This window comes from Caloenas nicobarica, chromosome 2 (assembly GCF_036013445.1).
Source record: "Caloenas nicobarica isolate bCalNic1 chromosome 2, bCalNic1.hap1, whole genome shotgun sequence".
Classification (NCBI taxonomy): Eukaryota; Metazoa; Chordata; class Aves; order Columbiformes; family Columbidae; genus Caloenas; species Caloenas nicobarica.
The window spans coordinates 22,314,486-22,329,979 of NC_088246.1; the positions used below are offsets into that span (position 1 = coordinate 22,314,486).

General features: G+C 42.1%; 1 protein-coding gene across 1 annotated transcript in view; it reads left to right on the forward strand.

Moving 5' to 3' along the window:
* The first annotated feature begins 587 nt into the window (after positions 1-587).
* ST8SIA6 (ST8 alpha-N-acetyl-neuraminide alpha-2,8-sialyltransferase 6) overlaps positions 588-15,494 on the forward strand; it is a 66,650-nt gene continuing 51,743 nt past the window's right edge. The window contains exon 1 of the mRNA XM_065627712.1: positions 588-881. Within this exon, the coding sequence (XP_065483784.1) occupies positions 835-881 (47 nt within the window). The 5' untranslated portion in view covers positions 588-834. The remainder of the gene's footprint in view (positions 882-15,494) is intronic.

The window sequence follows — 15,494 nt, forward strand, 5'->3', positions numbered from 1 at the left end:
AGCATAAATCATTCCTACAGTTAGGAAAAGGTTTGGTAACAGGTGAATTAGTACACATGGGAAACGCAGCAGTGTTTGTTCCAGAATTCTCTATTCAGGATGTTGAAGGCTTTTTTGTGCAGCTTTTAACAATTTGTAAAATACCACAGACCCACAACTGTGTCTGGAAAACTTTCTTTGATCACCTGTGTCTCTGGTCTCTGGCACCGCAGATCTCTGATGCTCCTGCGGGTCCCAGGGTGATACTGCACAACCAGTAACATAAACCTATTGCTATTTCCTTTGATCATTAATCACTCAGGATTTCATCGGTAATTGAGACACCTAAGGCACCCTTATAAAGACTATAAGACTTCTTGTAGTTGAAACCCTTCTCCCTTTCTAAGGCACTTACATTTTCTTTTTCTAGGAATAGCCTTGGTGATAAAATGAGTCACCTAACCCAGTGCCAACAGGGAACACGATGACTGACACTTATACAGCACCTTTCATGCTAAGAATGTTTAAAGCTATGCCTGGAATCCTGCCCTGGCTTCTGACTGTGCTGTCAATGTGATGCCGGAGCCTTTCTGCCCACACAGATGAGGGGTCTCAGTGTGAGGGTTCAACGCCCTTCGCTGCTGCTTTGGGAAGGAGCTGTGGCTGTGGCTGTCTGACATGGCTGGTGTACATAAATGTTAGGTACAGAGTTACAGTGTTCATATGCTGTGCCATGGGGAACAGCAATGGGAGGCACCATGCAAGCCTTGGGCGAGGGTCCTGCAGCCATGTCACAGGCACTTCTCCTCACCCTCCTGACAGCAAGAGCCAACGGCTCCATCCTCCAGCGCACCCATGCTGTCCCGGGTGCTGCAGAGATCCAGGCGGTTCAGTATGAAGAGGTAAGTGACATGGGCTTTATGCTTATTTTGCTCCTACTGGCTTAACATAAGCAAGACTTGACTACGTGCCTTAGAAGAACGGGCTACTTTCTCAGGGATGTGGTGCCTAGCACCAATGTGCATCTAACCAAGCATGGCGGCACTAAAAATAATCAGACAAAAGAAAGAGATGTTACTTGAATGGATTCAATGATGACATTGAGTCTATTATTTGTATTATGTACCATAAGTGGTTGAGTCACCATCCCTGGAGGTATTTAAAAGATGTGTAGATGTGGCACTTAGGGACATGGTTCAGTGGAGCTGGCAGTGTTAGCTTAAAGGTTGGACTTGATGATCATAAAGGTCTTTTCTAACCTAAATAATTCTGTGATTTTATGATTCTATGATTATTTTCTAGTAACACCTTTGGGATATTTACCTGTCTGTGTTGTCCAAGAGGACCTTTGCTTTATTTCTCATTTAAATTCCTCACTAATGTATATCCTAATCATACTCAGGAGCTGAGTGAAAAAAATATTCCCAGGTCAGTTTTCACTGGGTGAAATAATATTCCCAAGTCAATTTTCAGAATCACCTTCTGTAGCCATTGCTAAATTTATTTGTGATTTTTTTCACCCAGCTACTAACTAGTCCCAGAGCAGTAAGATGTGATACAATGACGTTATAGAAATTGCTATTGTAGCACTGTGAAGTTCCTGAAAAATAAAGATAGATTTTTAGATCAAATCAGAAATAGGGTAGAATGTGAGTGTGAATGTCCTTCCTGAATTTGTCAGTCTGATCATGTACAGATTGAGTTTCCCTAATGCTATAATTATGGAAAGGGAGTTCAGGGGGCAAAAGAACAGGCTCTGCAAGAGCCTACAGGTTGCTTCATTATGTCAGAAAGAAACATGGTTCTTAGTAAGTGTAAATGTCACTCTTCCTACCTCTTTGTGCAAACAGCTGGGACTGATGCCATGGCTGCTAGCAAGGAAAGCTTTGAGACTTGAATGTTTAAGTGTAAAGTACAGTTCAAATGCAGAAGTGCTTATATATGATTGAAATAGAAGGTCTGAGCTCAATACTTCAGTCATGGGCCATTAGTTAATATCTCAGTGCATTAATTAATATCTCAGACTGTCATGCTGCAAAAGGAGAATGATATATTCTTTTTGGCAGTTCAGCAGCAATTTGAAGAAGAAAAAGCCACCAGCAATTTTTAGATGGCAGACTGAAGATTGGGATTATTTAATGACAATAGAGAAGCCAAGAGTTATCTGCAGAAGTCAGAGAGAAGGCTAAGTATGTCATATTAACATCAGTAGTTTATGGAACACTTCATGGACAGAGTCCCAACACAAAACCACCTGGGGAGCAAACAGCTCAGTTGTTCCTTCAGCCAGCACGCCAAACACAGCTTCAGCTTCTGTACCACAAACTACCTGATTCAGAGAAACCTGAAAACTGTATAGAAAGAGAATTAGAAAAGTGAAATTGGACTTCACTTTTTCTTTTATGAAACTTGAGCTTCTGCAGGGCAGATACATAAGTTCTTAAATAAAAATGTTGTAAGTATCAAATGAAAATGTAATTATCAAATGAAAATATCATTTATTTACAAATGAAGTCGGTATTTCTGTAGCCAGTAGCAAGCAAGGGGAACAAGAGCGAGATTGAAAAGTACAGTGTCATTCAGTGTTGGTGGGAGCCCTCGTCTTTTGAATGCCTGTGCATATCTGCCCAGCGACATCAGTAGTTTTCTATTTAAAGTCAGGCACTTGTTCACTGAACCTGACTCAAGGATAACCGCAGCTTGTTTCAAAAAACTGAAAAATTAATCGGTGTGAAATGTATTGGAAAACAGCACGGTTATTCATGTGCCTCAGCAGTTTCCTTATTAGGTAAAACAAGCTTTTGATTGTTCTCCCAGAACGTACAATACCTCAATATGCTGCAAAATAGGCTGTTATAAAATGAGCCTGCATGACTTGCATACCTCAATGACCACTTCTGTGACAAATGCAAATTAATATTTTGAATCCAAGGTCAAAGTCTAATCATGGAAATGACAATGGCTCGGTCTGTGATGAGCTGCGTTAGATGTGTGGCTCAGCGTACATTGCCAGCTTGTCCTGGGCTGACAGGGATCCAGTGGCTTTGCAGGGGGCAGGGACCACTGGCTGCCCTTGTGATGGGTTCCCTTGGAAGTTACAATGCAAATTCCTCCCAGCAGATGCAAAAGAAACCAGCATGTGATCAAAATCTTCCTATGGAAAAGGAAAGCACCACACATTACAATAGAAAGATTAGAAGCTCATAAAACAAAAGGGTGGATTAGAGTTCCAGATATATCATGTTGTAAATGGTCTTGCACAGTTGGCTCTGCTCTTTGGAACCACTGAATCATTTCCCACTCGGACACATTGGGAAATGTCAGCTTTTTCCAATTCAATTCTATCTGGTTGCATCAACTGAAAATTCAGAGTCGCTCAGTGTTGGAGTGTGGTAAAGATAGTTACATAGCAGAGTATCAATGAATTCATTATCCTAGCAGGATTAACCTTGTTTAAATAGCACCATCCCTCATCCTGAACAATGTTAGAATAAAAATTAAGGACAGGTCCTATTGCAGGAAGAAAGTGTCTCTTTTAAAATCTGGATTACTTTTCAGCAAGTAATCCAGGTTTGGGTAACCTTTTAAACCTTGAGAAGTTGTTCTATTGGGAGAGGATGTACTGAAATTTGTGATCTCCAGTTCCAAAATACTTATTGAAAATGGTGTCTGAGCCAGGATTAAAGTCTGCAGCAGCCTTTTTATATTAATTTTCAAATTATACTGAGATATTCTTTAGATAGTATTCTGTTATTAAGTAGATAAAACAAATCTGTAATGCGAGTTAAATTAAAGTCTTAATGAGGAAAAAGTCATCACATATAACACAAAAGCTGCAATCATACCTAGACATAGCAATGTTTTATTAGGCATTAAAAGCCAGCTTCCAAGGCATGTGATGGAGATTGATGGGTAGAAACTCTCCTAAATGTAACGAAACAGAAAATCCATCTTTCCTCTGATATTAGTGCAAGAGGGAGAGATGGTCACTGCAAGAATCTGGCAGAGTTAATTACAAACCTGAATGCATGGGGCAAAGCTGAGGAGCAGCATCTGTGCATACGAGGATGTTTCATCACAGGAGCTGGGGCTCTTTCGCTGTCTCTCCTCCTGTCCAACTGCAGATGGCACTGGTTGGGCACCTAACGATGACTTATGAAGTAGAAGATTATTTCTATCCGTGGAAGTTATGGAAATAACTGGATGCAAGGGATCAGGACACTCTGGGCCTCTGCCCCTGAGGAATGGGGTGGTAAGACAAGAAATTATGTTGACTTAACCATATGTCCAGAAGGATTCATTTTGACTCTGTAGTCTTGATATCAGCTGCCAACTCAAAGGAGATTAATGTGACGGTGATGTTTCAAGCCATATTATTGAAGTGGCAGCTACTGATTGCTTTCTATTGCTGTTCTGAAAAATGACGAGGCCTCCGATTTTACACGTCTCCAGCCTGACTGCAGACTAGTGCTAGGAGAAAGAATTAAAAGGGATGGTGAGACTACTTTACGTACATCCTTACATCTGGTCTAAATGCGAGCAATTTACTGGCCCAAGATGTGATCTGGCGGTGTGAGTTCATTCAGCTCATAAATCCAAGATGACGTTAAGACAACACCGGATAGTGGATACCACAGCAAAATCCCTGTGCGAGCTGGCAAAGCCACCGCGGCAGCAGCACCTGCGCAGGCAGCGGCTCTTCCAAGCCTCAGCTCTTAACTTACATGTCCAGGCTACGTGGGCCATATGGAAAACATATGCTTGATGATTTTGGAGTGCGCACACTTAATTTTTGAAACCTTGTCGGTACCCCTGTGGCTTGTGCACTCCCCAGGGCAACGCTGTGTTGCTGCTCCCACCAGCAAACCCCCCGTGGTGCTCCCAGGCCACCCCAGCAGCAGGTGGATGGACTTCACAGGTGGGCGAGCGGCCAGGATGCCACCTCCCGCCTCCCCCACCAGCCCCCGCCAAAGCAGCTCTGCAGTGCCCAGTGCTGCTGTGCCACAGATACCTGGGACATCAGTCTTTGGTACTGTGGGTGTCTGGATAACACTGCTAGTACAGACTAGTGAAGAGAAGCTGCTAAATTAATGTATTCTGTGATTAAGTTACAAAAGACATACCCATCATTAACCAATCGACATGATAAACGCTTTCTAACCATCTAAAAAATGAGCCGATATTTTTCAAGTTTCAGATCCTGCTGCATGACAAGAGGGAGATAGAATATTAAGTAATACATTGTTTAGAAGCAGAGTGCTTAGCTTATATTTGACCAGCAATTAATAGATGCATTGTAAGTAAGAAACTAAACTATTATACCTAACTTCATACTAACCTTATGATTATGCAATTATTTCTTTGTAGAGGTGTATTGTATCCTAAAAATTTTTTAAAATCGTAATGAATATGTAATAATTGTGTGAATAAAAGCAACACAAGAGTGTCCAGTTGTGGGAGCACTTATGGAGGATGATCCCCAGTGTTCCCCAGTGCTCGTTCCCTAGTGCTGTTATTAAAGAATGCCTGATTAACAGTATAATTGACTTTGCTGTTAAGTTTATTTCTTTGTTTCACTAGTGGGAAAACATCTTCATGCAAAGAAGAAGTCATAATAAGCTTCAAGTTAATTATTGCTAGTGCGCTTTTAAATGTTTTTAAAAATAGAGCTACTCTAACACCTCATTTCTTGAGAATCTCTGTGTTGTGAGGAGATTGTCTCCCTGTGCAAAGGGTTAACTTGAGTGGTTGTCTGCAGTGGGAATGAAAAGAAGTTGGCCACAAAGCAGCATCCATGAACACGTAATTTCTGCCGAGACATTTATCCTCTATCCATACCATGTTTGCTGTTTGCAGACATTAATTTGTAAATATTTTCTTTTTGTTTTCCTGAAAAAATTGGATTTTTATGAGTAAAACAATCAGTGAAGGTGGCTAGGGTGCCACTATCCCCTTTAAACCATCAAGAATAAAAAATAACCTGAAGTTCTACAATACACAGATCCTCTCTGTTTGCAATCTATTATTTATATTCATTGTCAATAGTTTATCAGTTCTGGCCTGTTTTGCCACATCAAAAAGCTTGTTTTTCATGCACACAGCCATCCAGTAGAAAAAATAACATGATCAATGACCTCAGTACAAAGAATATAACCCACTGAAAATGACCTGTTTGCATACAGTTTACAAGCTGAAAACTTCACATCCCATTTCAGGGAAATGAAATCTATTCTCAAATAGGAATTAACTTTTTCTTACTGTTTTGAGCGAGGTATTTGAATGATTTCTCTCCAATAACAAATACACTGGCAGAAACCGAGATGAGTTTGTAAACAGCCTGCAGAGGAAAAAAATAATGCTGATAACATATCCCTCTTCATAAATATTGTATCTAGTCCTACCAAACCAAGAGTTGTTTGTGAACATTTCTCAAAGTGATTAATGACATCTCACCATTTCCTTCTCTCTTTGTGATGATCTGTTATAATGACAGCAGCTTTTATCATAACTGTTTGTGAGAGCCCCTCGCTTTCTTGCTTTCTTCTTTCTTTTACTGTAAAAGCTCTCAAAGGAAGCCTTTGTATGTCAGGAGAAGCCAAATTAACATAATGTGCAGCACCTATAAATAGTTTCCTCAAATTAGACTCTTCTACAAAACCTTGAAGTGATATTTCTTTGCTTTCTTTTTTTTTCCTACTGTAGGTAAAAGATACAATCTTGTATAACGTTTTTCCCTTATAAAACATTATTTTTTTGTTCTGATTTACTTATCCTGACATTTTCTTTGGCTATTTTTCAATGCTTTTGTTCAGTCCCAGGTGAAAGATAGTCAGCACCTTGTTATCATATTTTGAATTTGTGCAAAAAAAGCCTTGATAGAAATGTGGTATGTAGTATCGGCAAATTAATTACCAAGGACAATGAAAAATTGTCCTAAAGAGAGATACTGCAAAAATTGGATTTTTCATAAGATATGTTTTTAAAATTTTTTTCAAACTTTTTGAGAATTGCTTCCAGGTGTAAAGAAATTAAATAGAAAAGAGCTCATCAGCTGAGAAGCATTAAGATAAGGATATTTAAAGCACTGACTGATGTGAGGATGATAAATGAGAAAATGTTAGTCACTATTTGCACAGCATAAGGATCATGTGGTGAAAATGTCAGATATTAATGCAAATGAAATTACAGAGTATTTTATTTTCATACAATGCTGAAGGGAAGTGTGGAATTCAATCCACATGGCGAGTGGGTTCAAGAGGATTTTAGATAAATTCCTGGAAGATAAATCCGCTAGTTTTTTTTAGCCAGACAGCCTGGATATCCCCAGTAACTCAGAGATTTCACAGTGCTGAAGGGTTACACTAAGGAAAAGCCTACTGGCTGTAACCCCTTCTTCTGTTTTTCCCTTTGGATATTGTTAGAGTGAAAGATTGAGGCTGCCCTAAGACCACATGGTGGTTGTTATGATCTGAAATGTCTCGGAGTCATCGCCCAGCTTTCATTCTGAAGGCAAAGACGTGGTGCCACCTGGCACTTGTGGGGACGGTGGTGGGGGGATGTCAGCCTGGCCCCCTTCCCCACGCCTTCTCTCACTTTCCGGCCAGCCTGCTGCCAACATCTGGTCCTGGAACAGGAGCACGGCTGTCAAACCTGTAGAAAAAAAAAAATAAAATAATGCTGCTTGTTGATGGAAGGTAGCTGCTATTGCGTTGTTAGTACTGTAAATATCAGTCACAGCCAGGAGAAGCCGGTTCCAGCTGTGCCAGATCCCTCCGACCTGGCACGCGGGGCTGGAGGAGGCTCAGGGCTCTGCTCCTGCAGATGCTGGGGCTCTTCTGCCTCAATCTCATCTGCTTGGGGTGTTCCTCTAAGGACCAAGTAGGGCAAAATGGTTTAAAAATGATCCCTGTGAATTATAGTGTCTCTTGTCAGTATGAGTTGCCTACCACTGCTAAAGAAAGAAATGTCCGATGCTATCAAGTACAGCTTTTCAAAACCTGGATAGGAACACACCAATTCTTCCAAAACATTTCGTCTTTTTTCTTTCTGATGTCTTTAAAACTCTGGAGCTTCCTTTCCTGACTTTGTTGTTGTTTTCTTTCCTTTTTTCTTTCTCAGCAATTTTAAGGACTGAAAATTTAGTTTTTAAGAAAAAGCTCAGCTTCTCAGAGTCTCGTGACTCTGGTGAATGAGCAGTGGGAAAAACACCAAATATCACAAGATGCATAATTAAATCACAGGCATCCTTCAGTTTCTGGAGATTTTGTCCTGGGAATATTTTCCTGATCTCAAAAGCAGCTAACATTTTAATCCTGGCCAGGGAAAGGCAATCACCCTTAATCTAATTCAGTTTAATTTAGGGTTTGCAGTGACGCTAACTCATGACCAAACTGTTTGCTTTTTAATTCCATGGCAGCATAATCCATTTCTATATCGTGGGCAAATTACTGATCCCAGCTTATATATAAATACAAAACTTATTTACATAAAGCATAGACTAACGTATCGGACAGCTACTCAAAGAATGTCTGTTTTGTTCAAATTAGGAATAGTATATGCATTGAAGAAATCCTACAAAAACTATTATTTCAAACTCATAGGGCCCCTCAATAAATATTTTTTGAGAAAAAGCAATAGCTGCAGAAGCATGAAACAAGCTCTTCCTGCAGCCAGGCTCGCTGTGTTTTGTGAGACAGCACTATCTACATTAATTACTCGTCTGTCTTCCTCCTAACATTTTCTTCTTAAAGAGGAATTTACAAAATTAAAATAGCATTGAATGTTTTGCATGACAGAAATTCTTTTAACACTTCCGCTTCTGTAACTGAATACAATGACTCAAATGCAACAGAGAAAAGTTCTTGAAACAGGCTCACAGGAGGGGGTTAGAAACAGCTTTCATGCTCTGCTTTAATTCGACTGTCAGCTTCCAAGAATCGCAGAGCGAGTCTTTCATTTTTTTCACAGCTTAAGGTTTTTTTTTATACTGTTGCCAACCCTTTTTTTAAGGAGTTTAGCCCCTCTTTGTTGGGTAAGACACCGCAGCTGCAACGCTGCCCGGGAAGGCCTCTGCGCGGCCGCGCTGCCTCTGCGCTCCCCAGGCTTTGCAGATCTCAGTGCTCTTTGTGCCCAGCCCGTGGGCTCTGTTCAGGGCTTTATCTGCTATAATCACCTTGCACATTTACAGCTCAGAACAATAAAACCTCTGGCAGCTTGCTTTCTTGAAGGAGCACGCTCAGCCTGGCAGAATACAAGTTCACTGATTTGCTCCTCTCTCAGCTTTCTGCAACATCACAGCATCTAGCCTTTCGTTTGTTTTTTTTTTTCTCATCAATGTAAATAAAAATTTAACCCAATACTCTTTCCAGTTTCTGATAACTGGGGGAAGAATACCTTTGAGGAGAATGGGCTTTCGGTAATTGAATTGCCAAAGCGAGCACACGATGTGTGACCTTAGTGTGAAGGTGGTGGGCGACAAGGCCGGTGGTGCTCTGCACACCAATGCCCTCCAGATTCAGGGTACCAGAGCCCTTCCCAGGTGATGGATGAGTTACTCTGGCGGGGGTAGGATTTTTCTGAGCACTTCCTACCAACTAATTCCACTCTGAATTTAACAGCAAAACTCCCTTTGATTTCCGTGCTAAGTGGCTGGAAAACCCCACCCTGCTGTAAGGCAGAGGGGGATGTGGGAGAAAGCATGGCAGCCATTTTCTACGTGAAAAGCAAAGGGAAGATAAAGGAAAATTTTGGTTTTAACTTCAGGGGAAACGGAAGTAGGCAACGTAAATGCAGCCCGGTGTCCATTGATGGGGTAACTCACGTCAATAAGGATGCACTGTACCATGTCTCTAAATTATCTTTCCCACATAATTAAATATGCAAGTGCAATTAAAACCTAGAGTTACCAAGCCTAGTCCATGTTAAAATGTGACTTGATTCAACCTTGCATCTGCAGTAGAAGTTATGTACCAGGCTATAAAAGAAATACTCATTTAAAAGCTTGCCGCCATCTCATAGCATAATACATTTGAACACAGGAAACAAACTCTGTTTTCATATGAGGACAGGAATGCTTTTAATTCCCCTAAATATCTCTTATTGTCAGGCAGGAGGGCTTTATCTCACCTGTAGCTGAACTAGACTCTCTGGTATCTTTTTATATGTGCGGTAAAAGAAGTGAGCTTAAACATGTTCACTTTTGGATGAGATAAATTTATCCCCAGAAGCAAATATCTTTCCTTTAAATATTATATAAATGGAGCCAGGGTAAATGATTCAGATGTGGATGTATATATTTTATATGACTGTATCTGATCATATGAAACCCAGCCATGGTATCCCAGCTGTGTCCCATTAAAGTAGGCTTTTATGTCTTTGTTTTTTAAAGAACTTTTAAATAAATAGATCTAATGAAGTTGATGTTTTGCACGAAAAATGTATGATTTCAGCTTCCTTTTAAAAGCAGAAGTCCTTATAAGGTTTTGTACCTATAACTGGCAAAACAAGCTTGTTTGTACATCATTTATTCATTTTACGTCCTGCCTAGAAAAACACAGTATCTATAGGCTATTTAAAAACAAAATGTGAATGGGAAGTTAGTTTTCTAAGTTCATATTTAACAACTTACTTAATTGCCCCAAATCTTCTCTGGACTTAAATATGAGCAGTAACTAAATATGGAATCAGGAATCTAACACAAGCTTCCAAATATTACACAGTCTGAACCTTATGATTACAGAATAGATCACTACAGTCAAACGGGGAGTTTTGTCACTTTTTTTTTTACGTTACCTTGACCTAGGAGTGCAGATACTATAGTCTGAAAAAAAAAAAAGCCTGTTTGCTATAGACAGAAAAAACCAAGAGTGATCCGATCCTCTTGTGCCCACCCCACAGCTCATTCAGTGCGTGATCACCCAGAGCCCAGAGAAAACACGGTTCCCTTCCCTGCCGTCCCCTCCAACAGCTGCTGTGGGATGCGGTCAGGATGATGCCTTCTGTGGGGGAAACGAGTGGGCAGCTCAAAGCACTGCCACTCGTTTCACATCAGGCTCAGGACCTCAGCCAGCTGGTGTCCAGGACACAGGTTGGCACCAGTGCCCAACCAGTGCAATGCTCCGCGTTCCCCTCACAGCTCCCAGGCTCGTGCCTCCTTCCCCAATTCCCTGCAGAACATCTGGCAGCACCTTCTCATCACACATTGGGAGTGTACTCCCATAGTCACATGTTCTTGCTTTTGTTTAGCCTGAAACATCTTTGTGTTTATTAAAAACTTCCTGCACTGTTTTTATGAGTCTAGATAAAATATATGCTCAATAAATGTAAAATGTCAGTAAATGGTAAAACAGTATTTGTAAGTGGGCTACTGAGCAATCATTAAGGAGCAAAACATTGAGTTATAGCACTGTGTTACAGCTCTACAAACTATTTGGTATCTGAACAAAGAAATCAATATGTCACAATTTTGAATTACATTGCACCTTTTCATTTCCAGAGATCATCTTGCTTCAGATCTTGACACATATCACTGAGTCAGGCACGAAACAGGCCCCGTGGTGACCACTGGTTCCTGTCTTACAGGGCTCAGTGCGCTACATGCAAATATCCCATAGAGCAGCCAGTTCAGAAACCTGACACTACGTGTTATTCATCTTTAGCTAGACACTGACGTGCCACAGAAATGAAAACATGCAATTCAGTGCTGATAATTTGGTTCACTGAGGCAGAGAAAGAGAGCTAGTTCCGGTTCCCCCAATGTGGACTGAATTCGTGGTCTAAGTCTCAACCCTGGTGAAAACATTTTTTTTTTCCAAAACAAATCTATTGCACCATACACGTTACTGAAGGGTGAGTCACACAAGAAGCAAAACTGTAGTGCAGAGGCTGAAGCAGCATCTCTCCCCAAGGAAGATCCAGGCTGTGTGGTTTGGGGCAGTTCACAGAGGTGCTGCTGTGCGTGTTACCCTCTGGTCAGCTGTCAGCAGGATTAATTTAGTTTTGCATGACCATACCCAACAGTTATCAATAAAATCACATATTGCTTACTTGTTAAATTCTCAGTCTGCTCTTAACCACAGCTAAGCCGAGCCTGAGTACATCTGGAAAGCCTGAATAAATTTTCTCCAGCTGCAGGTTTCAAGTGATGATTCCTTGCTTTAGAATTGCCTTTTACATGTGCTCAGCTATTCGGTCAAATGCATACTCATGCAATATGCAAACACAAAATTAAAGGCAAAGGATTTTAAATGCGGGTCTTTAAAATGCACATCTCCCCACCACATGATGATGGTACTTTAAGCATCAGCTGAAAATGCCTTCATCCTCCCCCACTCTGCCCTTGGGGCTGCGCACAGCCTTGCATGCCAGTGGGGTGTCCCCCACGCTGAGCCCCGCAGCTCCCCACGCACCCTCTCACCACCCCGGGGCCTCCGTCCTTCCCCGCTCGCTCCTGCTCTCCCCTTTGGGTCCTCCTCCCAAACACTGATCTGCTTTTAGATTCCTTCAGATCTGATGATGATGCTAACCGAGGCTGCTGAATAAAGACGACTCAGAAATGCTGTATGTAAACCGCACATTTATAAGCTTAGTCTGTTTAGCTGAACTTGTTAACTTTGGGCCATTTCTAACAGCACCTCCACGCAGTGGGACTCTGAATGAAGTACTATGGGTGTTACAGCCCTCAAGGTTAAAAATAAGGTTGATCAATCTGTAAGAAGCAAACGAGCATGTGCTGCAGAAGTCTCACCTGGGAGTTAGGTACTGAATGCCTGTTCTGAAAGCAATGCTAAATATGAGCATTTATTGATCCCTTCTGTCCAGACAGCACTCCCTTCTCCCAGGTTACATTTGGTTTTCCCCTCTGCTAGACCCTAATTGTCTTCTGCCAGGCCATTGAAAGCACTGGATAATAATAAGCCAAAATGTGCTTTCTCTGGAAGTACAGTAATCGAGAGGGAGACAGATACATAAGTGGCTATCTGAGGACCATAGGAGAGATTCAGGCTTAGCCAGCATACAGATTCTGCACAAGCGGCAGTATATTTGCAGAGCCTAACAAAAGCGAGCCAGGAGGGCAATACAACCAGCAAGGCCTGTCACCAAGGCATGGGATATCAGCGTATTTACGTAAGTGGAAAAGGTAGCATTTAAAAGAATTGTTATTTTTAATTAATGCATGAATCATGGAGGAGATTATACTTGTCTACCAAAGGATCTCACTGTGGGCATGGAGTCCTGTACCTAGCACTGTATGCTCAGAGGACAGAAAGGGAGCGAGCGGAGCCCAAATGATGATCTGCTGGGAGCGGGACAAAGTCCTGACTCCCCTCTTGGCCCCTGCCCGCCACCTTTTGCAGCCCCTGCCAGTGGCAGAGCCCATCCGAGGTTTGTCACTTGCTCCCCATGGCAGTGAGGGGCTGTGCTGCCACCACAGCCGGGGCCAGGCCCGGTCCCGCTTCCCGACCCTGGTGGGACGGCCACGCTCCTGCGCCGGCTGAGGTGGCTCTTGCAAATGTCAGCACAAATCCCACCATACTTTCCCCACTTTGGACTCCAGTCTACAACTGGTAGCATTCAGGGAGAAAATTACTTCAGAACAGAGAAGACACGTTTGAGACAACCCCAGTTTCCAATAAGCCTTCCCAAATGCCTGTATATCTTGCTGCCTCTTGAAGCAGCCTGGACTTATTTCTGTTTGGAGTCAAAAGTTTTCAATTTCAGTTTATAAATGGCTCAAGATGTTATTAGAGAAGCAGAAATAAAGAATTGTCTAGAGTTTTTTTTCCCTTGTCTTCACCGAGGATCCTGAAACAGGAAGGCTGTTCTGATGCTGAGATATTTTTTTGCATGGCTTATTTTCCTACATCCTGCATTTCTCTTCCCAGGGCATGCTGAAGGTTCGGTGACCATCCTGCTTTTCCCTGTCACTGCATGGATATGCCCCTTGCCCTGCGTAAGCACTGATTTCATTGTGGAGACACATTGAGCTTTTGGAGGACTCTCGCAGGTGCTTCCCCATAAGCACAAGACTGGTCCCAGTTTAACAAAAACATTAATGTGCTTAAAGCTGCATCGGAGCTCAAGCACCTTGTGAGATGGCTCTCTGGCCCTCAAGCATACGCAGGATTTATGTCCTACACAGCCCCATGACCTCTGGGACATGGGCTCTCCCCCAGATGATCTCACAGCCACCAGCCCGGTCTGGCTGCCGCCGTGGCGGATCCCCACATGCCCCTGTTGGGCAGGACGGCTGCGGGCAGGGGGCTTGGGCACACCCGCACCCATTTGGCACCTCTCTTGTGCCGCAGCCTTGTCAGCACTGACTTCCCAGGGCTGCGAACAGCCGAAGTACCACCTGAACATGGCAAATCTGGGATTTGAAGCAGATACGTTTCTACAGAGTATTCAACAGTTTTTATTCCAGAAAAGAGCAGGAGAATCAGTCTCACACAACAGTAGGTTTAGGCAGATATCTGGCCAGTTATATGTTTAACCGTATTTAATGTGGTTAATGGCTTTTTCTCAGTTTAAAGACAGAGGTCCTGTCTTCTTTCCTCCAAACCCCTCAAATCCATGAGTTTATGGTGCTCTGTATCACTCCTGTTGTTTTATTTGGTACCAACGAAGTAGTCCGCCCCATACATAAGCATATGGTGCTTCCTTATTTTTTTATTTACTATATTCTATGTGAATTTCAGCAAATTAAATGTAAGAATGCAAAAACACAAACCAAACCAAACCAAAAATAAACAAAAAACCCAAAACACCCCAAGCAAACAAACCAACCAACCCACAAAAAACAAAGGGATCTAGCTTTTTTCAGTGCACTGTGATCCCAAGAAGCCAGTTTGGAGCTGGGCTGTCAGGCCACCATCCTGGATCAAACTCAATAGATTATCTTCCCATCTTTCTTCATCTAGACATCCCTTTTTTTCTTCTTCCAAGTAATCCTTGCTATTTGCTTACATCATGCATTTATTTATTTTCCTAAACTGTGGCTCTGATTTCCCATAAGCATAAATGATGCTGACTGACCCCTGCAGCCCATCACATGTGTCATGAAGAACGACTCTGAACTCCACTATGGCCCCTCATTTCTATTGCTGAGTATTTTATACACACGCTTCAACAGACACGTGATCCCAAATTGGATTTTTCTACAGATAAGCAGCTGGACACACTGTGCCACACTCACTGATGGAAAGAAATGTTTAGCTTGACATAATTACCTTAACTATCGACCATAGTGCCTGATGAGAACCCTTCCATTATGTGACATCCCTGGAGGCATATTCCTCCTTCAGCTGCGCAGGCATTTTAGGAACCGCTGGGAGCTGTACTGTCACTCTGCATGCTGATCTATGACGAGTAAATGTTGCTCAAACAGTTTTTGTCAGTGCTGATTTACTTGCTTTGTTTGTTTGCTTGAGGTTTTAATAATAGTATTAAAAGTCTTAGCTCCTGGTGTATTTGACATTGTGCCATTGGTCCATTAGCATTCGGTTGAGTGTGGTGCA